The 24311-nt window shown below is 38.3% G+C and overlaps 1 protein-coding gene across 2 annotated transcripts in view; it reads right to left on the bottom strand.

The window, feature by feature from the left end:
* Positions 1-24311, bottom strand: part of gpc5c (glypican 5c) — a 145592-nt gene that overhangs the window by 103764 nt on the left and 17517 nt on the right. For both annotated transcript variants that reach the window (XM_056260411.1, XM_056260418.1), the window contains exon 3: positions 3245-3963. In XM_056260411.1, the coding sequence (XP_056116386.1) occupies positions 3245-3963 (719 nt within the window). The remainder of the gene's footprint in view (positions 1-3244; positions 3964-24311) is intronic.

The raw sequence follows: 24311 nt of genomic DNA, 5'->3' as shown, positions 1-24311 counted from the left end.
CTAGCTTTGAAAGCATTAGAACCCACCCTCCCTTCAAAGTGCTCTCCAAAGCCATGCCTCTTCCAAAACACAAGAATGCTCACAGCCAGAGCAGAGTCTGCAAAGCGCCACAAGCGACTTTGCTCTTGCTCTTTGCTCTTTCCGATTATATGTAAGAGCAAACTTGTGAATACAATAATAATGTATCAATAATAGTGGGTGTAATGATACCCTCATGTCATGATTCGATACTGAACTCACGATACAATATTATTGCGAGACATTTGGTAAAAGGTTAACAAAAAATGTACTGTTGCTTAAAATGCTAAATTTGGTTATTGCATTGGGTGTAAAAATTAATAGGCTTGGCCTTGATGCTGTAAACCCAATGCACAGGACAATGGTGACACCAGAATAAAAATATAATTCTGAAGCTGAAAATACAGAATTATTTTAGATGAATATGCTTGCACAATGTCACTGACTAGATATATTTAAAATAATGTAGGCCACTTTTTACTGGTAAGACATTTGGCATTATCAGGACCCACAAATATTCCCCCATTGCATTATTATACATTATATTCAACATTATATATAGTAGTTTAATGTAGTACTGACACAATTTTTTTTTCTCACACAGTAATTTTCATTCTGGGTGAACTATATACAATACAGATAGTCACTATCCATGATACATGTTGCATTTTTGTATTGCGATGTATTGTGACACGATATATGAAGTGCACCGCTCTGAAGGAAAAGGTGGTTCGCTAGATGTAAAGCAGCACAATAATCGTTTTCTCTTGAGTATCTTGTTTTCAGTGGCGTCATGCCCATTCAAAGTGAGGGGGCACGTGCCCCCTCAGATTTTTCATCCCTGATAATTTTTTTGTCACAACTTTATTCCTATTATGCTCCATAATTACCAGAGCCTATAACGAATCAAATGTATTCTTCTGGATGTGTAATAAATCGGTCAGCATCAGCCCGCCCTTTTTTCCTAATATAGTGTCTGTGTATATCAAATCTAGAGCGCTACGCGCGTAACGCTCTAGAATCTTTGCTGTGTATGTTCAAACAACTCACTCGTCTCGCACGTTGAGCTGGCAATGTTTTACAAATGGTCTTGAAGTGGTAAGTGGGCAAAGCAACAAATCGTCATTGAATTAGTTATCAGATGATATTAAATGGTAGTGGGATTATTTGTGGTTGACCTGGAAATTTTAACTTGATCAAAAAGTTATGGATTTGATATTAGCTGCGAATTCAGAGCATTATCTTAAGTTGTGTCAGTGTAACGTTATCGATAGCTAGCCTAGTCTAACCGTAAACTAGTTTGCTAACGTTACAGCCTGCCATACAAAGCCAATAAGCCATAGTAACGTTATCTGATCGATTTTGAAACATTATTTTGAAACAACAGTATTTCAATGATTTTACTAAAGTAATGTTACATATTACATTTGATTTGATTACTTTTTTACATTTCTGTCAAATATTAACCATTTTCAAATAAACGGGGTAGTGTTAACCATATTCAGCACTGAAATCTGTCAAACTTCTTTCAAAGTCCTTCATCACATATTAATATTAAAATAACTTAATTTCAGAGCACCACAAAGTCAGACCTCAGCACCTTTATGTACCTTTAATGTAAGATCGTTCTTAGGTCACATACCAATTTAAAATCATAACATAAAAACTGCAATGGTACTGTTTTTAAAATCATGTGTAGTAGGCCTAAGTGTACAGTAAGTGTGTGTGTAAACATGCTTTAATGAAGTAGACTTCAAAAGGTTTTGAATTTGAGCTTACAGTTCTTTCATCAACCTGTCTTTTACATAAACTTACAAAATAGATACTTAGTCCTCAGATAGAGGAGGGTTGCTGCTAGCTCCGTTAAGGTATTTCTGTCCCTCCCAAACTGCATTGAAATGGTATGTTTAGCAGCCAGAATATAAAAAATTTCAGGGGGAGAAACCCCCTGACCCCTCCTAACATGATCAATATCACCCGTCAGAAAACAATTGCAAGGTTTCAGATTGCCCCTGCTTGTTTTCATAATCTTTGGAAGCCAAAATCGAAAATAAAATGTTTGTAATCTCACAGCCCTACTATAGCATACAATTTAAACTATGCACACTGATACCCACCGTTAGGGCTGTGCTCAGAATATCGATACGACGATACATCGTCATGAACTCCTGACGATGCGCGTATTGATACAGCAACAAATAAAATATTCTAGACACAATTTCACAAACAGCGTGAGTGTTCAGCTGTGCCGCGTCTTCTGTCTCTGTCTCTCAAAATGGGTTGCTCAAGGCAAGCGTCAAATGCGCTGAAGGCGGCGATACACTCTCGCTTTCGGGAGTTGGGACATGACGGAATATTCACTTGCATATTCGGGCGAGTATTGCATTGTCACTTAAGTTTACCATTCGCTCGTCTTTTTAAGTCCTACCACGCAAAACATTCAAGCGATTTTAAACTATTCAGTGCTCGCACGCTCTCTGAGAGATGGTTTTCTCTGCATGCATACATAGAGTAAAGCCGCCTCACAAACAGCCTGTGAGTAACAAAAGTTCTTTTTCACGGATTATATCGCTTTTACGGACAAAAACAAGCAAAATGATGTACAAAAATGTTGGTGAGTATCTAATACAGTCGGTTAATGCATGTGACAGTATAATGAACACAGGATCCGTGCACTAGCTCTTAAAGTGACAGCAGCCATGTGTGTCTGTCATTAATATTGTCGTCAAAACAACAAAAGATAGCTTTAATTAAAAGGAATCTGGATTTATAGCCAATGTATTTAATTTAGTCAGGACTAAAATACTACCCAATGTTATTTTACATTTAATTACTTTAAGTGTCTGTAGTATTTCTGAATACTAGCCTACTGCTAGACCTATTCAAAAACGTTTCTCTTTATTGGTAGGCTATATTTATTCTATTGTATTTATTTGTTTAAAATGATTTCAACGTAATGTAAAGAAATTACTTTGTTTGGTGCACATTCTAACACTTATTTAATTGAACTCTCATTGTTTTTTAATGACAAAAACGAAATAGTTTTTCAGTTATCACAACTGTTATAACACTGTTTATTCAATAAAGATATTACTGCTACTAAACTCTGCTCAAAAGAAATTTAAATTCCAAATTGATCCATATCGTGATACGTATCGTATCGTGGCTTTAGTATCGTGATGCGTATCGTATCGTGACATTGTTGGTGATACACAGCCCTACCCACCGTGACAGTTAGCCTGGGCCCATGAAGTTGAGCATAGAGAATGGCCTCCTCAACTCGACCTCTGATCCCCAGCAAAGCGAGCTCCAGATTGTGCGCTCCGGCGACCATGTGTGAGAGATCCTGCAGGACGGTGACGTACTGTCTCCATGGGTTGTGTAACTCCGAGAGGCTGGCCAAGCACCCGCGCATGACGTTGAGGCAGTAGCCACTGCATGCCCGGATCAGGGTGAGCCCACGGCAATGAGAGCAGTATTGCATGCGCACCAGAGCGCGCGTGCACTCTTTTGATAACTCCGCCGTCTCCGTAATGTTCATCACCTCTGACCCTACGCCGAGCGCCAAGCTGAGCACCCGACCTGCCCGCAATGCCTCCGCAAGCTCCTTTGCCATCGCTTTTGGGTACGACCCAAAGGGGTTAACGTCCTGCCTCGTCATGCGGAGACAGTCACCGAGCTGGTTGTCGTCAGAAGTATCTGCGTCAATGCTCGAGGCCATGCCGGGATTGACTATACGAGTGTGGACCAACGGGAAGAGACTGTCGAAGAAACAGTGCACAGCGGCTTCAACGGAGACATTGCCGGTGCCCTGGATGAACCGAGATAGGTCAGTAAAGAGGCAGATGATGTGAGGAGAGATGGACGACATGAGGGAAGAGTAAGTGGTCTCGAACAGAGAGGTCAGGTGATTCTGAGAGAATGATATTAGAGACTGGAACGTATCTGAAAAAGATATAGAAAAGATTTAAATTAGTGTAAACATAAGAGAACAATCTCAAAATAAGAACATGCCCAAATCACACACTCACAGTCTCAATACAAAACACAAGAAACATTTAAAGAGAGTACATTTGTTATTCGTCTAACAGCTTTAAAAGTGAAGTGAAGCCATTAGCCATTGATCAGACAAATGGATAGATCCGCCTCAATGTCATTCTATTGGTTAAGCATTTACTGAACTATTGGTTTAAGTCAGGGGTTCTCAACTCTGGTCATCGAGGTCCACTTTCATGCAGTTTAGCTCCAACCCTAATAAAACACACCTGAACAAGCGATTCAAGGTCCTCAGGATTTCTAGAAAGTTATAGGAAGGTGAGTTTGAACAAGGTTGGAGCTACACTCGAGGGCCAGAGTTGTGCATCCCATTTTGTCAAGTGCTGGGGTCCATTATTAATCAAGCTATAGAAAAAGTGACAATAGCCGTCTGAATAAATTATTTTTAATAATGTTCTTCCGTCTCATAGTCATGCTATAGTCAGAATGAGATCATTTGGGTATCAAGTCTTATAGTCAAGTCACCTTTATTTATATAGTGCATTTTACAATACAGATTGTTTCAAAGCAGCTTTACAGAGATAACAGGAAAATAATGTTGTAATACTATTGTAAAATATAAAATGAAATGTCCCCAACTAAGCAAGCCAAAAGCGACAAAGGCGAAGAAATGAGTATTTCTTATATTTCTAATAGAGGTGTGTAATAGTTACATGAAAGCTAGACACACAACACAGGAAAATCAAAACTTCTCTAAGACCTTAATTTTTAACATGAGCATATGAAGTTTTGAAATTTATTCAAAAAAAATTATAATAATAATTTAAAAAATAAATAAATAAAGGAATTCTATATTAAATGAGAATAAAACTGAAATTAAAGGTCCAAACTTTATAAAAAAAAAAAAAAAAAAAAAGGGTTCGACAAAAAATAAAACGTTTGTTTTTGACTACTATTTGATTTTTTTTTTTTACTTTCCTAAAAATATTAGTCAGGGCATGGAAATGAATATGAATGATTTGTTCACTTAAAGGATTTGTTAAAAACAACAACAGTTATATATATATATATATATATATATATATATATATATATACACAGGTCCTTCTAAAAAAATGTGCATATTGTGATAAAGTTCATTATTTTCCATAATGTAATGATAAAAATTAAACTTTCATATATTTTAGATTCATTGCACACCAACTGAAATATTTCAGGTCTTTTATTGTTTTAATACTGATGATTTTGGCATATAGCTCATGAAAACCCAAAATTCCTGTCTCAAAAAATTAGCATATTTCATCCGACCAATAAAATAAGTGTTTTTAATAATAATAAAAAAGTCAACCTTCAAATAATTATGTTCAGTTATGCACTCAATAGTCAATACTTGGTCGGGAATCCTTTTGCAGAAATGACTGCTTCAATGCGGCGTGGCATGGAGGCAATCAGCCTGTGGCACTGCTGAGGTGTTATGGAGGCCCAGGATGCTTCGATAGCGGCCTTAAGCTCATCCAGAGTGTTGGGTCTTGCGTCTCTCAACTTTCTCTTCACAATATCCCACAGATTCTCTATGGGGTTCAGGTCAGGAGAGTTGGCAGGCCAATTGAGCACAGTAATACCATGGTCAGTAAACCATTTACCAGTGGTTTTGGCACTGTGAGCAGGTGCCAGGTCGTGCTGAAAAATTAAATCTTCATCTCCTTAAAGCTTTTCAGCAGATGGAAGCATGAAGTGCTCCAAAATCTCCTGATAGCTAGCTGCATTGACCCTGCCCTTGATAAAACACAGTGCACCAACACCAGCAGCTGACATGGCACCCCAGACCATCACTGACTGTGGGTACTTGACACTGGACTTCTCAGGCATTTTGGCATTTCCTTCTCCCCAGTCTTCCTCCAGACTCTGGCACCTTGATTTCCGAATGACATGCAAAACTGAGCAACAGTCCAGTGCTGCTTCTCTGTAGCCCAGGTCAGGCGCTTCTGCCGCTGTTTCTGGTTCAAAAGTAGCTTGACATGGGGAATGCGGCACCTGTAGCCCATTTCCTGCACACGCCTGTGCACGGTGGCTCTGGATGTTTCTACTCCAGACTCAGTCCACTGCTTCCGCAGGTCCCCCAAGGTCTGGAATCGGTCCTTCTCCACAATCTTCCTCAGGGTCTGGTCACCTATTCTCGTTGTGCAGCGTTTTTTGCCACACTTTTTCCTTCCCACAGACTTCCCACTGAGGTGCCTTGATACAGCACTCTGGGAACAGCCTATTTGTTCAGAAATTTCTTTCTGTCTTACCCTCTTGCTTGAGGGTGTCAATGATGGCCTTCTGGACAGCAGTCAGGTCGGCAGTCTTACCCATGATTGCAGTTTTGAGTAATGAAACAGGCTGGGAGTTTTTAAAAGCCTCAGGAATCTTTTACAGGTGTTTAGAGTTAATTAGTTGATTCAGATGATTAGGTTAATAGCTTGTTTAGAGACCCTTTTCATGATATGCTATTTTTTTGAGACAGGAATTTGGGGTTTTCATGAGCTGTATGCCAAAATTATCAGTATTAAAACAATAAAAGACCTGAAATATTTCAGTTGGTGTGCAATGAATCTAAATATATGAAAGTTTAATTTTTATCATTACATTATGGAAAATAATGAACTTTATCACAATATGCTAATTTTTTTTAGAAGGACCTGTATATATATATAGCATGAGCATCTGAAGCTAAACTGCTATTTTCCATACAATGGTCTCATTCATGAAACATTCGTAAATATACGAGTAAATATGCGAGTGATTTGCGCGTAGAGACCTTCCCGAAAACTCTTCTCCTGATTCACAAATACTTCATAAACGTCAGATGTGATAGTGAAATGTGTGTGTGTGTTAATGAATTCCAATCAGTCGTAATGGGAGGCGCGTGCACGTTCATTCTCAATTACCATAAATCCCGCCCATTTACATCCGACTGACAACTATATATGGGCATCATATGACATGAATTCGAATGAAAAAAAAAAAATTCTCAGATGCAGAAATTTAAGTTTTATTATCAGAAGTTCATTCAAAACGCCACATTTTATTTTCAAGCGTACATAGTGGCGTATCGGGTCCTAAAAAAAAAAAGGAAGCTTGGCAGCATATTACAGATGCAGTTAATGGAGTTTCATCTGTTAATCGAACATTCCCAGAAGTGAGAAGAAAATGGTTCGACATTAAGCTCTGAGAGCAAAAAACGAATTAGTTCACTTCGGAAAAATAGTATTCAAACTGGAGAAGGACCACCATCGCAGATGCTATTACTGGCTCTCATAATAAGAAAAACCGATGTAATTTACTATATATAATATTTTTTCAAAATGCTGTGCAAATATGTACCCGATTAAGGTGAATTAAAATGCAGCCTTATTAATGAGCAAAACGTTCGGTGTTAGCGCACTATTTACGCGTGGCTGGAGCAGGTGTAAATTTCTTGTGTACCAACTAACATTTGGAAAATACGAACATTTTAATGAATCCGAAAATTTACGCCAGAACCACTTGAAACACGAGCAGAACGAATTTTGTGTAAAGCGTGTGTAATGAATGAGACCCAATGAAAGTAAATGGTGACCACGGCTGTCAAGCAAGATTTACAAAGCTAGACTGTCAGACTTCCATTGCCGTCTATTTTCTCACACAAAGCTATTGTACAGCTTCAGAAAACATGGAATATAGCACACAATACATATGGACTACTTTTGTGATGGGTGTCATTTTTTGGAGCTTGACAGACCCTGTGCCAATTTCATTGTATCATTGTATGGAAAGAGCAGCCATAAACATTCTGTATAACTTTCTGTTCCACAGAAGAAAAAAATATTAAAGATGCAATGAAACAGAAGTAGAGACAGATCATCTTTCTGTATTGCGACGTACATCTGAGTGTAACAGATTATCAAAAAAGAAAAATGTAGCATGGGACTTGGTTCTATCCATCAGTTGTTGATTGGATTTTGAGATTGAGCACTGAACTCAAAACTGGAGGAAGATTGAACAAGAGATTTTACAGGGTGGTCCAGAAGGTTCAGTTTTTGATCAAACATTACAAGGTCAAAACAATTTAAAAATATCATAATAATAATTAATGAATTGTTCACAATAAGATCTAGAATATGCATTTAGAAAAAAAAAACAGTGTTATGTATAACATATAGGGTTAATAACTGTAACATATAGGGTTAGTTTGACTCCATTGCGACTTTAAAACAAATTAGGTTGAGCAAATGTCAACAATTTTCATATAGCTGAACTATTTCTTTTCAACCAGTCACAAAACTTTTGTGCCACAGGAAGGACAAATAAAAGAGGGAAAGGGATTCTGTGGCTCTAGTCTGTGGTTTCTCTCTCTCTCTCTCTCTCTCTCTCTCTCTCTCTCTCTCTCTCTCTCTCTCTCTCTCTCTCTCTCTCTCTCTCTCTCTCTCTCTCTCTCTCTCTCTCTCTCTCTCTCTCTCTCTCTCTCTCTCTCTCTCTCTCTCTCTCTCTCTCTCTCTCTCTCTCTCTCTCTCTCTCACACACACACACACACACACACACACACACACACACACACACAAAAACACACACACACGTGCCTAGACTTGTGTTTGGTCAGTGGTTTGTTAATGCAGGAGCTGCCTGTCTATTCAGCTGTGCAGTAGTCGAGCATGACCACACACACTTAGACACACACACACACACACTGTACCCAGGGTGCCGTTCTCTCTAAGGCCACTGATGTCAGACTGAAGGCATGTTAGGGGATGGAGGAACAGCGGCAACTGGACCGAAACTGAGACCGGTCAACAGACATACATATGAACTCACACACACACAGAAGCACAGCTCTCCATTTCACTCCATAAGCTGCAAAAGCTTCCATCAGTGCCGTCACAATGGACCAGGACAACAACTAAACTCCCCCAATCACGACAGCTGTGCCGTTCACACAGGATGTGTTCTGGCACTCTTTCTGCACAGTTTTTTTTTTTTTTAAATTGTGCATCTATGTACATGTATGTGATACAGACATTTTTATTGCTGCATCGTATTTTGCGGTTTCAGAATCTCATAGCATTGCATTATGAAGATGTAATGTAAAAAAAAATTACACTTTTCGCATCCTTCCCCATTATCACACACAGAGACTGTGGAATAATTACACTTACTGGACGATTATGACATTAAATATTTTTTTTTCACAATATCCTTACAGAGAGGTCAGTGATGGGAAGAAGAAACAGGAAAGAGATTTGTGAAATGTCACAAATTCAAACTCATATTGCCCATATCAGCACCACTGCCTAAAGTGTCAGAGCACATGCAAACCAATAGGCCACTAAGAAAAAAAGGAAAGCGAGCATTGTAGAAGGAGAAAGTAAGGAATGGAAAGGCCACTTGCCATGTCCCGCTGTGTGTTCGTGTCTGCATATGAACTGTAAATGTGCATGCGTGTGTGTGTGTGTGTGTGTAGATGTGTGCCCGTATAGGCGAGATGGTTGGAATGAGAGCAGCAAACCACCAGCAGAATGTGCCAGTGTAAGGTTACAGCATTTCAGAGGGCAGCCTCATGCCACGAACGCTCCGTAAAAGCACCAGAAGTGGACAAGCAGACGGAGAAAGAGACAGCGAGTTGAGAGAGGTGAATGTGTTTGGCTTTGAGGCCTCACGCCACAGCTCTGGCAAAAAAAAAAAAAAAGAGTATATTTTTACAAGAAAATTCTATTTCAGTCTATTCTAGTTTGAAAAATTCACATTTAATTCAACGTGTTTCTCGCCGTTTCTTTTTAATTAGTGAAATTCCCTAGCAACTTCTGAGACGAAAAGGTTTCTATCCATTTTGTTTTCAGTGTTTACGTCTAAAGACAAGCTTACACGATGCACTTCTGCTCAGATGGAATTAGACAATAATTCCAGAAGAATCAGGGATGATTCTGATGATGAAAATTGGTGTTTAAACATGAGAAACCCACATAAAGGCTGACATTGCTCCCATGAGAAACCCACATAAAGGCTGACATTGCTCAGACAAGCACACGCAGCAAACTTAATGTCCTGTACAGACACCAACAGTGGTCTGACAGCTGGGGAAAAGCTATCTGAAACCATTTGTTGCTCCATTAGTGCTTCACCATTAAAGCAGAACTGCCAGACATTGTTCATTTGATTTGTCAGAACTATTACTAGGCAAATTGCAAAGCTTTAAATGGCTTGTTTGGTTTATAGAGAAGAGATACATATTACTGGTTCTATCTTTCGGTTTGCCCTAAAATTAAGATTCTGGGTATATTCAGAATGCTACTCATGATATTTTTGCAGTATGCAATATGTAAAATGTAGGGATGCTCCTATCAATCAGCCTCAGATTGGTATCGGTCGATAATCACATTCTATTGCTGCATTCACATGCTATCGGAAATGTCCTACTTCCCACTTCTGAAGTTGTGACTACGAGCCCATCGCATTCAAGAGCTTTGTTGTCGGAAGGAATAGGAATCATATGGAGGACACCAGGTTTATTCTTGCCTATTTATTGGGAAAATATTAATTAACCCTCATGTGGTGTTCGGGTCAATTTGACCCGGAGAAGATTTTCTTTTTCCCGAAAATACTAGTTAATGTTATCGCTTTGGACTGAAACTTAGTCACTTTGTTCCCAAACGGTTTAACTAAATCTCAGGGTTTATTTGAAATTTTTCTTATTTTTTTGTGGGAGTTTTGTTACCTTGTTACACTTGTGGTGTTCCCGGTCAAAAATGACCGGCCTATAAAAAATAGCTTATAAGTCACTCATTATACCATATTTTCACCCAATCTTGGATTCAATCTTTTTGTCAACTTCTTCTCTTTCAATTAGGACTGGTTTTATATTTCTGTTTGCATCTGATTAATCGGGGGCCTCATTTGTCTGAAAGTAGGCATCTCATTTTTTGAGTAAAAAACAAATAATTTATGAGTAAATTTGGAAATATGAAAAAAAAAATGAAAAAAATGGCTACTGTTGATCACACTAGTCTACTCTAATGTTTCACCAAGAATTTTGTTTTGAAACTTTTGTTTTGTTTGTAAAATATATGGCACATAGTCACACTTGTGGTGTTCCCGGTCAAAAATGACCGGCCTATAAAAAATAGCTTATAAATCACTCATTATACCATATTTTCACCCAATCTTGGATTCAATCTTTTTGTCAACTTGTTCTCTTTCAATTAGGACTGGTTTTATATTTCTGTTTGCATCTGATTAATCGGGGGCCTCATTTATCTGAGAGTGGGCATCTAATTTTTTTTAGTAAAAAACAAATAATTTATGAGTAAATTTGGAAATATGAAAACAAAAATATGAAAAAATGGCTACTGTTAATCACACTAGTCTACTCTAATGTTTCACCAGGAATTTTGTTTTGAAACTTTTGTTTTGTAAAAAATATGGCACATAGTCACACTTGTGGTGTTCCCGGTCAAAAATGACCGGCCTATAAAAAATAGCTTATAAATCACTTATAATACCATATTTTCACCCAATCTTGGATTTAATCTTTTTGTCAACTTGTTCTCTTTCAATTAGGACTGGTTTTATATTTCTGTTTGCATCTGATTAATTGTGGGCCTCATTTATCTGAGAGTAGGCATGGTCAAAAATGGTCACAATGGCCGACCATTGAAAGTGAATGGGAGAGACTGAAAATAACAGAACAATTTAGTTTTCAGGAGCATGTTCATTATTTTCATGTACACATATGAGCATGTGTGCTTGCAAACATCGAGCCCTTGGACCTGTGCATGTATCGATACATTTATACACACGCTACCCAGACACACACACGTTAAAACACACAAACTTTTTTGAGTATTACACACATTCTTTTCCACAGAGAGAAATTTGATTCTACCCTAACCTGCATCTAATATACATTTATCCATCTGACATTACCACACACACACACACACACACACACGCGCACGCGCACACACACACACACACACAAACTGGCCGTGACTGCAGTGACCCGGCTTCAAAAGAATCATGGTCTTGTTTCATCACAGCTTCCAGACAAAATATTATGACATTTTGTTTTGGAACTGTGAGGTTCTCACACAGAACTAGACAATATTTACAAATATACATCATGTGATAGCACAGGCATATATAAAATGCCTCACAGCACCTTGCTTGTCATTCATTTGTGGCAGCACAATGGCAAAATAGCTCTGCACATGATGTTATTCATCAGATTTTTGACTCAGAAACTAGTGAGGAGGAGGACATGCAGGATGCATCTTGCAGTAAAGATGTTTCTGAAGAGGAAGGCCTTCAGAAGAAAACCTGCCTTGCCTCATAGGTGGGGATGAAGGCCAGGACAAAGTTCCATCTTTTGACCAGAATGAAACGGTAACCTCAGCTGGGCCCTCATCACTGGAAGACTGCTCCTCATCAGTTGTTTCAAGCTCCGTAGCCGATTCAGTGGTGCCTTCCTCTTCAGAAACATCTTTACTGCAAGATGCATCCTGAATTTCCTCCTCCTCACTAGTTTCTGAGTCAAAAATCTGATCACGGCCTGTGTGTGTGTGTGTGTGTGGTAATGTCAGATGGATAAATGTATATTAGATGCAGGTTAGGGTAGGATCAAATTTCTCTCTGTGGAAAAGAATGTGTGTAATATTTTAAAAAGTTTGTGTGTTTTAACGTGTGTGTGTCTGGGTAGCATGTGTATAAATGTATCGATACATGCACAGGTCCAAGGGCTCGATGTTTGCAAGCACACATGCTCATATGTGTACATGAAAATAATGAACATGCTCCTGAAAACTAAATTGTTCTGTGATTTTCAGTCTCTCCCATTCACTTTCAATGGTCGGCCATTGTGACCATTTTTGACCATGCCTACTCTCAGATAAATGAGGCCCATGATTAATCAGATGCAAACAGAAATATAAAACCAGTCCTAATTGAAAGAGAACAAGTTGACAAAAAGATTGAATCCAAGATTGGGTGAAAATATGGTATAATGAGTGATTTATAAGCTATTTTTTATAGGCCGGTCATTTTTGACCGGGAACACCACAAGTGTGACTATGAGCCATATTTTTTACAAAACAAAAGTTTCAAAACAAAACTCCTGGTGAAACATTAGAGTAGACTAGTGTGATCAACAGTAGCCATTTTTTTTTCAATTTTTTTTTTCATATTTCCAAATTTACTCATAAATTATTTGTTTTTTACTCAAAAAATGAGATGCCTACTCTCAGACAAATGAGGCCCCCGATTAATCAGATGCAAACAGAAATATAAAACCAGTCCTAATTGAAAGAGAACAAGTTGACAAAAAGATTGAATCCAAGATTGGGGGAAAATGGTATAATGAGTGACTTATAAGCTATTTTTTATAGGCCGGTCATTTTTGACCGGGAACACCACAAGTGTGACTATGTGCCATATTTTTTACAAAACAAAAGTATCAAAACAAAATTCCTGGTGAAAATGTTAAGTTGACTAGTGTGATCAACAATACCAATTTTCTTCAGATTTTATTTAATATTTCCAAAATTATTCACATTTTTTTTTTAAAATACTCAAAAAATGAAATGCCTACTCTCAAATAAATGAGGCCTATGATTATTCAGATGCAAATCAAAATATAAAACCAGTCCTAATTGAAAGAGAACATGTTGACAAAAAGATTGAATCCAAGATTGGGTGAAAATATGGTATAATGAGTGATTTATAAGGTTTTTTTTATGGCCCGGTCATTTTTGACCGGGAACACCACAGGTGTTATAGGGTTTTAAACACCACATGAGGGTTAAAGCCGAAATGATATTTAGCGTCCCATTCATTGACAAACATAAACATTCACCGCGCTATCTAGATAGTCAGCTTGCTGACAGTTCTGGAATTCCGCTCAAATACCGGCTATTTTCACAGTGTAAAAAACATAATATACACTTCAAATAATTATTCATATATGTAAATATGCACTACTTTAGGGATGTAGCTATTGTGGGGGAAAAAAGCTAATAAAGAATAGCAGTCACAGCAGCAGTCTCTCTCCACCATGTTTAAAGTTTATGGCACCCCCAACGCGGCCAGTGTTGGGCAAGTTACTTTTAAAAAGTAATTAGTTACAGTTACTAGTTACTTCTTCCAAAAAGTAACTAAATTAGTTACTCAGTTACAAATTTTAAAAGTAACTAGTTACTTAAAGGTGCTCTACGTAACTTTTAGCGGCCTCTAGTGGTGATGTTTCAGATTGCAACCAAATTTTACACAAGCGCTCGTGCTCGAACTCATAGACAATACCGTCTATTACGCAAATATCTCGGCGAATACTTGACGGATTCGGCGAGCACCGAGCTCGTTGGGACCATCTAGTCGAGCTGAAAAGAACCATATAAGTTCCATAGTTTTTGGTGGTGTTTTCGCGGAGATATTAGCAGAAAATCATCGGGCGCGCTGCAAAATTGCGGACGCCGGTGACGTCATGATCTCAGAAGAAAATCGCTCGTATCTCTGGAACGCAAAGACCCAGAGAGCTCAAATTCGGGGGAGGAGGTCCCAGGGGAACCCTTGCCCGAACGCTAGAGTGGCGGGCCTCGGGGATGCCCCCTACCGGATCGCCGTTCGCTGGGACCCCCGATTTCGAACGGCTGTAACTCGGGGAGCCGGGCAAGTTGGATCTCGGGGGTGGGCTCGTTCGAAAGGCCCCGACCAGCACTACGAACGATTATAGTCTTGGGAATATTGATCAAAGATTGACTGAGATATAAGCCGATAAACTTGCGCCTTTAACTGGACGTAACTCCCTGACCGTCTACAATAGACTGTTTATAAGGAGAGAGGCTCGGGAGCGCGCATGCACGTCACATCCGTTGGATTTCGCGGTAAATCCGACCCGGAGACTTCACATAGAAATAGGAATACTGGCCTTCAGAGGTAATAGCAAAACTCGACAAGTGGATCATTTTAATGTGTGATTACAACCCCTTCACACACAGGCAATAAAAAAGGGATTCATTTTAGTAGAAAAGTTTCATAGAGCACCTTTAAGAAAGTAACTATTTCAAGTAAAATTACATTTTAAATGCTCAAATGTGACCCCACCTCTACCCTGTCCGACTATGCGTTATGATGGGTCGTTCGCAATTCATGAGCGTTAGCCATTAGTGATGATGGGTCGTTCGCGAATGAGCGTTAGTGATGATGGATCGACTCGTTCGCGAATGAGCTTTTGATGGGTCGTTCGCGATTCGGGAATGAGCCGACTCTAAGAGCCGGCTCTTTTAGGTGAACGTCGGGAGCTGGCTCGCATATCTGAAGAGCCGACTCTATTTTTTTTATAAATTTATCCTATAGAAATTAAATAATTATGTAATAAAAATTGAAATATTATAGACAAAGTAATTTAAAGAGCCGGCTCTTTTCAGTGAGCTGAGTCAAACACCCGCCCAACTCTACCTCTGATTGGCTTACAATGACATTTTACTCTACCTCAGCCAATCGTCAGCATTTATGCGCTTGTTTCGTGCTCTGCCCACTAACCAAGGAAGAACAGTAAAAAAAGTATTTGCCTCTCGCTCAGAGATCTAGTTGGTCTGATGAAAAAAAAACAGCTTCATCAGTTATAGTAACGCGCCGCATTTTTTGGCAGTAACAGTAATGGCGTTATTAAGATGAGAAGAGCAATCAATTAGATTACTCGTTACTGGAAAAAGTAATGCCGTTAGCAATGGCATTATTTATAACGCCGTTATTCCCATCACTGAACGCGGCAACTTGGGTATAAAAATTATCCCCGAGCTTCCCAGTGGTAAAAACAACGTGAGAGGGGATTCATTTCTATTTTTTAACTAGGAAACTTGTATTTACGATAATTCCAATAGCATGTGAAGATCGGTAGTCACTAATTTTGGCTGATCTCACGAACTGATAGCAATATGATAACGTAAAAACGGTAAAAAAGTTGCCACAGACTTTTCTGCTACGTTCAGCTTTGTAACTTCGCAAAACATCTTTATTTATAGTCGGTTGTCTTGATTAAAACGAGCCCATACACAACATAACATGATCTTAAGAAAATCCTCACGGATTGACATGACATGCTTCTTCGCTAAAGCTCTAGGATTTCTGGGTGAAAGTATAAATGTTTTAATTTAGCACAAAAAAATAAATAAAATAAAATAATAATAATAATAATGTAGAAAAAACAATGCCTGACTGGATTTGGCTTTTTTTTTTTTACATAAAACAAACTGTATTTTCCCCTAATTTGTGAAGATCACATTTTTTTTGCCACAAAGTTTGTCACACCACATGTCAATCACTCCAAAATCAAAATAAATTCAGTTAAAAAATAACAGATAAATAACATTAATGCTAATGCTAAGCTGTATGAGGAACATAACTCAGGTTTAGAGCTAATAAAAAGGTACTTCAGCCTTACTGATCAGGCGTTTGTGGGTTGAGAAACACTGCTGTATGCCAGAGTAATGTGCTCAATTTGAGTTTCAAACCAGAAGTAATATGAAGTGCTGCCAGATCTCACACAAATAAGGTCTAAAATAAGTAACTTGAGTCATTAAGTTATCCCCCCCTACTTTATGTAAAAACAATCCCAAATTCAGTTATAATAAGCAGACATGGAAAGACTAAATATTAGCCATAATTTTTATCATGTCTTTCTAAACTCATTATTTGATCAGCTGCTGAAAGTTGTTATCTTTATACAAATTTTTTATTAAAAATACAAAAATAATCATATTTATTTCTGAGATGACTAATGGGACCACTCTGAATTGGATGAAGTTCGAAACGACAATGAGATGCAGTGACAAAACAATTACTAATTTTCATCAAGAGTTGGTAATATGGGGTAACATTAGTTCAACAACAAAGTTCAGCAATATTCAAACTTTTGCAAATGCACAGTGCCTACCAATAGGAACGAAGACTGTGAATCTACTTCTTTCATTTTACAACAACAGAGCCGTGACAAAAGTAGCAAACAACAGATTGAAACACTTATCACATAGCACTTTTTTTTAAACAGTGGCAGTATACCAACTATACCACACAGCATGCAAGAGCATACGCTAGTATTCCATTTCAAGCATCTCCTGTGAATCCAAATGAGCTCAATGGAGAGAAACAAAAATGTTTATCATGTGAGAATAAATCCCTGTCACTGGGCACCAGAGGAAAGTAACACTGTACGTTACTGGTTTGTGAGCTGGTAAACTGCAGTGTTGCAGGAATGCCAGTGAGCCAAGATGGGAGCCAGATTTACAGTCATGTAATTGGATGTTATATAGCCTCTTAAGAGGGTCTACTAAAGGCTTTTAGAGATGACTAATCCACCTAATGACCAAGACTCATTTCCTAAACGCACAGTCGGCTGGCGAAAGGATTCAGTTAGATGAGTAAAACTGAACAAATGATAGTAAAAAGATAAGATTTAAAAGACAATGGTGTTTCCGCATCACAACTCTGCTGGGATATGTGAACATTCCCTGATGTCATGCACCTCTTAGTGCACTAAACATACAGAAACTAATGAACACATTTTTTTAACTGGATTCGACTGTAAAACTACAAGTTTGATCCAGTAAACCTGATAACCCACAGTGAGTGACCCACTTTTGTCACGGCCAAGACCCTAAATACAAGGCCATGCTGCATTCCTCAGTGACCGCGGTCAGCATTCAGAGTGCTCGAGGGGCTGGCTGGTTCGAGACATGAAGAGTACATCATCTGTCGATCATCTTCCACCCCAGAAAGCCCCGTAATCCAGCCAAGGGCTTGTGTTTCATACGGGTCAAGACGCAGATATGAGTTCATCACCTCTGTAGGGGGGCTATAAAATCCCACTTTAATTAGTGACAATACATACGTCCCTGTCCTCTGACTAAAACAGCTGTGATGAAAAAACACGTCACATTACCAAATGCAACTTCAGCATGAGAAGCTGAAGAACGGAGAGCAATGAGATTGAAAAACAAGATGGAGAAATTAATTGAAATTAAGTCAACATGTCTGCTCTGTGCTGATAAACAAATGGGGAATGGATTTTGTTGCTTGTTGCTACAACTAGACATTGGTGCTATTAAGTGTACAAAAAAAGCACTCATTGGACTAATGGTTAGCTTAAGTTCCAACACACAGATGTGAGTTTTAATCCAGACAATTAAGATCCCATTCCCTTGCTTTGGCATCTAATAAACGCATCAATTTGAACAAATTAATTGACATCAATCACAAATAAATAAATAAGCAGAAGCACAAGCAGAATTTATTTTAATTCTAAATGATATATATATAATAAATTATATTATAAATTACTGCTTTTTAATCTTTGTAAACGATAATAATCCTCTCTCAATAAATAAATAAACATTACTGAACAAAAACATTTTGGTGTTAAAATTAGGCCTCTTTTTGACATGTGTATAATGTGTAAGTGGATTTCAATTGGTGTGAATCCCACCCATTACAAAAAAGTTCTTCTTAAACCATTTAATAAATGAAATAAGTTTACACGTTGTCGACTTTATCAGTGAAAGACCATTCATATAACCGCTCTCAATAAAATTAGCCAATTAAAGGCATTCTTTTGCACCATACTGAAATTAATTACTACTCAATCCACTCAAATCTGAACTCAGTTCAGAAATGCTCTGTAAACAAACATGTGAGCATATAAGGTTAAATCAACAGCACTTAATGCTACACATTAGGAGACAAACTAGACGTAACCACCTGTCTAAAACTGCTGCAGACTTCAAATCCCCTCCCCTCAGCAGCGTCTTTGCTGTCAGAAGGGAAACAGGTGGAGGGTGCAGAGGAATGTTTCACCGATATCTCTCTCATCAGATTGTAATTAAAATGGCTGCACCGTTATATCAAAAGTCACTAAGACACAATTCTTGAGATGCCGGATGTAGTGTGTGTGTGTGTGTGCAAAAAAACTGTGCTCTCTAGAAGATACTGTAAAGTGATCGGCTTGCTGGTTAAAGGTGAGTGACTGACGTCTGTCTCCAGATCACAGCACCGATAATTTATCCAAACACCCCAATCAACATCGTTCACTTCTGGACTTGCAGTCAAAAAACAATGCGGTAAATTGCTGTATAAAAGCAAAATGTTTCTGGAAAGCAACTGATTAGAAATATTTGTATTGCCCATAATTATATGCATGTGTCTCTTTAGTCTTGAGAAAAAAAAAAATTCAAGCTTGAAACACAAATGCAAAGTTTTTAAACCTACAAGAAAGCATTAATTTGATCAAAAGTGACAGTAAAGACATTTATAATGGTACAAAACATATCAATTTCAAATAAATGCGGCTATATTTCAAGTATAAATCAGACACTTGGGAAAAGAGAGAGAGAAAGACGGGAAGAGGCATATGTAACAGGAGGCCTGATGATCCCTTAATTCTGAAATGAAAAATGCTTTTCTCTTCCAACAGAACACTTTCTTCTAGTGCCAGCTGTTCAGACATCTCAAGCATGTTCTGTGATGATTGGTGGCAGCTTTTTCTCTTGAAAAATGCTTCACCATGCTGTTGGAAAAGACTGAACAACAGGAAATCAAACCACCATCTCTTCTCTGTCTCTCCCTCCCAGTATTAGGACAACCTAATGATTTTGGAAGAGAAAAGGAGAGAGGGTGGAGAGTTTGAGCCATGATTGGGTTTGGATCGTGTGTTTGGTTGTCCATTTCAGTCTGAGGTAATGAAGTGAATAATGAGACATGAAGCAGCTAGACGCTAACCTAAAAGCCGTGTGAAAGTGGCCGCAATGACACTCTGGAGATGATACCACTCCCTTTCTCCTCAGACGCCCCCTGGCCTAAGCACTACAAGTACTCTTATTTCCTGTTTTTTTCCCTGTCAAACATCTTTCATTAGTAGAGTTTGCTGGGGTAAGCATCACTATTACTATTATTGCTCATGCTTTGGGCCCTATCATACACAATGCAATGCAGCGCCAGGAGCGATGCAAGTGTTTTTTGCTAGTTTCAGCCCGACGCAGTTATCATTTTCCACATCCTGGGCTACGTTGTTTAAATAGCAAATGCATTTGTGCCTATTTGTGCGCTGCTGAAAACGAGGAGTGTTCGGGCGCACTGTTGGCACGTCGCTATTTTGAGGCAACTAAATTAGACTGCACCATTGACCAACAAAAATCTGGTCTAAAGTCAATGGCGCAGTATTTTTTTGTTTATTTAAAAATCGCATTAGTTATGTGCGCCTATAGGCGGGTCCACAACGCGTATACACTCTGCTTATTAAACACACAGGGAAGCGCAGCGGCACACAAACTAGCCAAATATTAAAAATAAAAGGATTACAATGTAAAAGATTATTAATGAGTACATAAAGATATGGTGGAATCCGGCTTGTCCCGTAGATTGTCTGCTCGAGCAGATGTTTCCTCTCTGGAGAAGCGTTCAGTCTTTCCGCTTGCAAATTCCGTCAAGTAAATAACGAATCCGCCATGGCGCGAGCGCAACTGGCTTTTAAAGGGAATGGGAAATGAGTCTCTGATTGGTTCATTGCACGTAACGCCCAAAACACACGTATTACTCATTAAGAGAATAGGGACAACCCTTTTAGACCATGTGCCGGGCGCGCCAACCATTTTTCCCGTCGTTGAATTAACAAAAGTGGATCAGACACGTCCTAAGTGCCCTTGCGCCGTGCGCTTTAGACCATGTGTTTAAACCATTAAAATAGGGCCCTTAGAGTTAGTGCTGGTCAACCAAATCAAAAGCAGGTCCACCATCTGGTAGTTCAGTTAATTAACCATCTAGACAAGATTGGACCAGCTAATGTAATGCATCTATGTAAAACCAATGAACTACCACCTTAAACTACTTTTTTTGTCCTTTTTTACTTCTACAGAAAGTTTCAGTCACTCGGTTTGTTTGTCTCCCCCACACAATCTCTCATCATCTGACGTTGGACATTTCCAGACAAATTGCATTTTATTTTTTCCTCTCTGAAGTGCTCAGCATGCGGTCTTTAGGGGAACGCAGACAGCTGGGTCACTCTAAATATTTCTTTAACCTTTGTTGAACAACAAAAGCATTCGTTCTGTCCTGTACAGCGAACAACAGGCTAGCATCATTCCCAGAACACCGGCGTCCATCTCACGACAGCTGGACAGCAGGGGCCGGATGGGATGTTTAAAATCCATCCATTCCACTGTTACCATGGGAATGACATAGCAGGTGCATTGCGTGTGAGGCTGAAGCCACTAGATTTACTCAGAGGTACGGTATGAGCATCACTTCCTGTCCCAAGCCCACTCACCGCTGACATCAGGCTTTGGGTTTGGGTCAACACGTCAGTTCAGGCCAAACTGCCGCTCTCTCTCAATCCAATCTCGATCAAAATTTTTCTTTTTCTCTTTAGGGGACACAAGTTGTGGTCCAGGGCCAGATAAGGAAGTAACATGGCAAGCTCAATTAGTCAATGGATAAATCTACCCTCCAAAAAGGCCAAATGATCTTTGGGAGGAGGACGTATAAGAGGAGGGGGATTCCTCTGAGACTTTAAGAGTCATGCGATCACTGATGAAGACAAGGGAAAGACGAATAACAACAATGGGAAAAGAGAGAATAAAGGCCAGACAGAACGGAAGACTGAAGGAGAATGAGTGAGAGAGAAGGGTTTCCCCAGAGCACAACTGGCATGATGCCACCAAGAAGGCGTCTACTATACTGTCACTGCTAAGCAGTTATGAGGTTTCTACTGGCACTTTCCATGAATACGATACGCTTTAGTGTCCTATGAAATTTTTTAAAGCACTGGAGGCCCAAATCCCATGCCTTACGCTGTGAGCGGCATCAGATTTGTTTGATAACTGAAAAGAGGTGCAAGGGTTTGCTGTCTAACATGCCAATCCCCCCCCCCCCCCCCCCTCCCCCCCCTCCCCCCCCCTCCTAGTAGGTGCCTTAACTATAACAACTTAAATTAAATCTTATATAAAATTTAGAAATGTACCTACATTTTGAACAGTCAGATGGTGTAGTTAAGACATCTACAAGCAGGGGCAAAAAAGGTCATGCTAGACAGCAAAACTGTGCACCTTTTTTCAGAGATGATTTGTTGACAAAGAAGCAATAATTACTTCAGATTTACAGGTAATTACTTGTGGAAATTGCCATTAAATTTCACACAAATCTATTTTCATTGAGCAGCATTCCAGAGCTGTGTGTAAACGTAAACATGTGAGTTTCTCATCTTCTCTTGCCTCTTCTCTACCTAAAGTCTTTAAGCAACATCCATCTGTTATTTTGCACCTCTTCAAGCCTCTAAGGGAAAATTGAGGACACTGACATAGAAACACTCACTCCTGCACTTACCCATGGCCACAGGGAGAAAGACAATTAGTCACTGTCATTATAAACCCCAGTGAGGAAAGGGCCTGACTGCTGCTCCTGGGACTGCCTTCACTTCATTGTTTCCCTTTCTTTGGCTCTGTTCAGAATGGCATTCCATTCCATCAAACATCAGAATGAACAAATAAGTTTGGCAAAATGTGCAGTTTAAAAGCAGAGTGGGATTCTGTATCTAAATGCAATGCACTAGACTTTTCTATGTGACAAATGAACAAAAAGCAATATGAACCATGTGAATTTATTTATAATTTTTTTTTTTACACAATTTAATTAGGAAAGTAAAAAAAAACATACTATTTTTTTTTAAATATACAGTAATGTATAATAAAAGTATACAGTATGAACCATATTCAGGGTACACACTAGACTAGGGGAATAAAAAAAAAGAAATTCAGATATTTACATAAGTAGCCTATCAGTGTTAATTTAGTTTTTTTTATTACAGTTTTATTTTACATTTTTTACTAGCTTATATTTTTATATTTTGAGTTATGCTAATTTCCCTATGTACTTTTGTCATTTTATTAGCTGTTTGTTTTTTAGATTTCTATTTAGGTTCAATTTATTTTATTTCAGAATAAGTTTTGGCTAGTTTTATAATGAATTTTTACTTAATTTTAGTGCTTCAAATTAAACTTATTTCAGTTTATCGCCAAGGTAACATTTCTAAATTTCAATTAGTTTAAGTTTTTCAACTAATATTTAGATTTAATTTTATTTCAACTCGACGATAATAACCCTGATAAGTATCTTTCGATTGTTAAGTAATTAATTCACTGGATCATTAAAAATAAATTACCACATAATAGTAAGAATACATTTTAGTTAGAAATATCTGCAAAACATAACCATATCATGATATATAGTTACTGTGATAAAAAAAAATTACTGGTATTAAAAAACAAGATTCTGGTCATACCCGACCCAAGAAGATGGCATGTTTAATTTGACAAATTAATTCAAGGCTGTAAGGAAAAGTTTCAGTGGACAAAATATGGGAAATTTAGATGCTAATGTTAAAACTCTACAACTTACATAACCATACAGTATTTCATTCCAAATATGGCCTCTAATCCAAGTTTAGCAGAGAGGAATAAAACAAAGACAGGGTCATTTAATCAACATTCCAAACAAAGCCTTTGTCGATTAAAACTTTTTCTCACGGACAGTGACTCAACATCCCTTTACCAGTTTCTCTTCAATTCTGTGATTCCTTCTTAGTCTGAGATGATCAGAGCACACATTATCCTTAATAACTCCTTAAATCCTTTATTACCACAAACATACCCACTGTCACGATGAAGCCAGATAATTATAATCAACTGTCTACTGAACTTCCTTAAATGAGATCCCACACAAATGAGGAGACAGATTCACACACACACACCGACAGAAACCTAAACAAACACATGCCTTCTAACTATACTCTTATAGTAGTGATGAAAAACCTAAAATCATCATTCTAATTAAGTTTTACATTAAGTCTGTAATCAGATAAGATGTCTGTACACCACAGGCTAATTATTAATCCAGGATGGAGACATTGTCTCTCGCAGTCTCTTGTATTGTTTACAGAAAAAAATTCTCACAATCATTGCAAATATGTGGCAATATATACATATTATACATTATTCTTAAAGGGATAGATCACCCAAAATGTGTCATTATTTACTCACCCTCATGTCATTTCAAAAATATGTATGACTTTTTCTTCTGCAGAAAACAAAAGAAGACAACATTGGACCCCATTGACTTGGGGTAGTTCACCTAAAAATGAAAATTCTGTCATCCCTCAAGTTGTACCAAACCTGTATACATTTCTCTCTTCTGCTGAACACAAAAGAATATTTTTTTCCCATACTATGGGAGTTAATGGGGCCCATCAACTG

Source organism: Rhinichthys klamathensis, unplaced genomic scaffold (assembly GCF_029890125.1).
Source record: "Rhinichthys klamathensis goyatoka isolate OS25496 unplaced genomic scaffold, OSU_Roscu_1.1 h1tg000008l_1, whole genome shotgun sequence".
Taxonomy (NCBI): Eukaryota; Metazoa; Chordata; class Actinopteri; order Cypriniformes; family Leuciscidae; genus Rhinichthys; species Rhinichthys klamathensis.
Note: the sequence above shows the minus strand (reverse complement) of the source record. Positions and strands in the feature narration are given on the sequence as shown.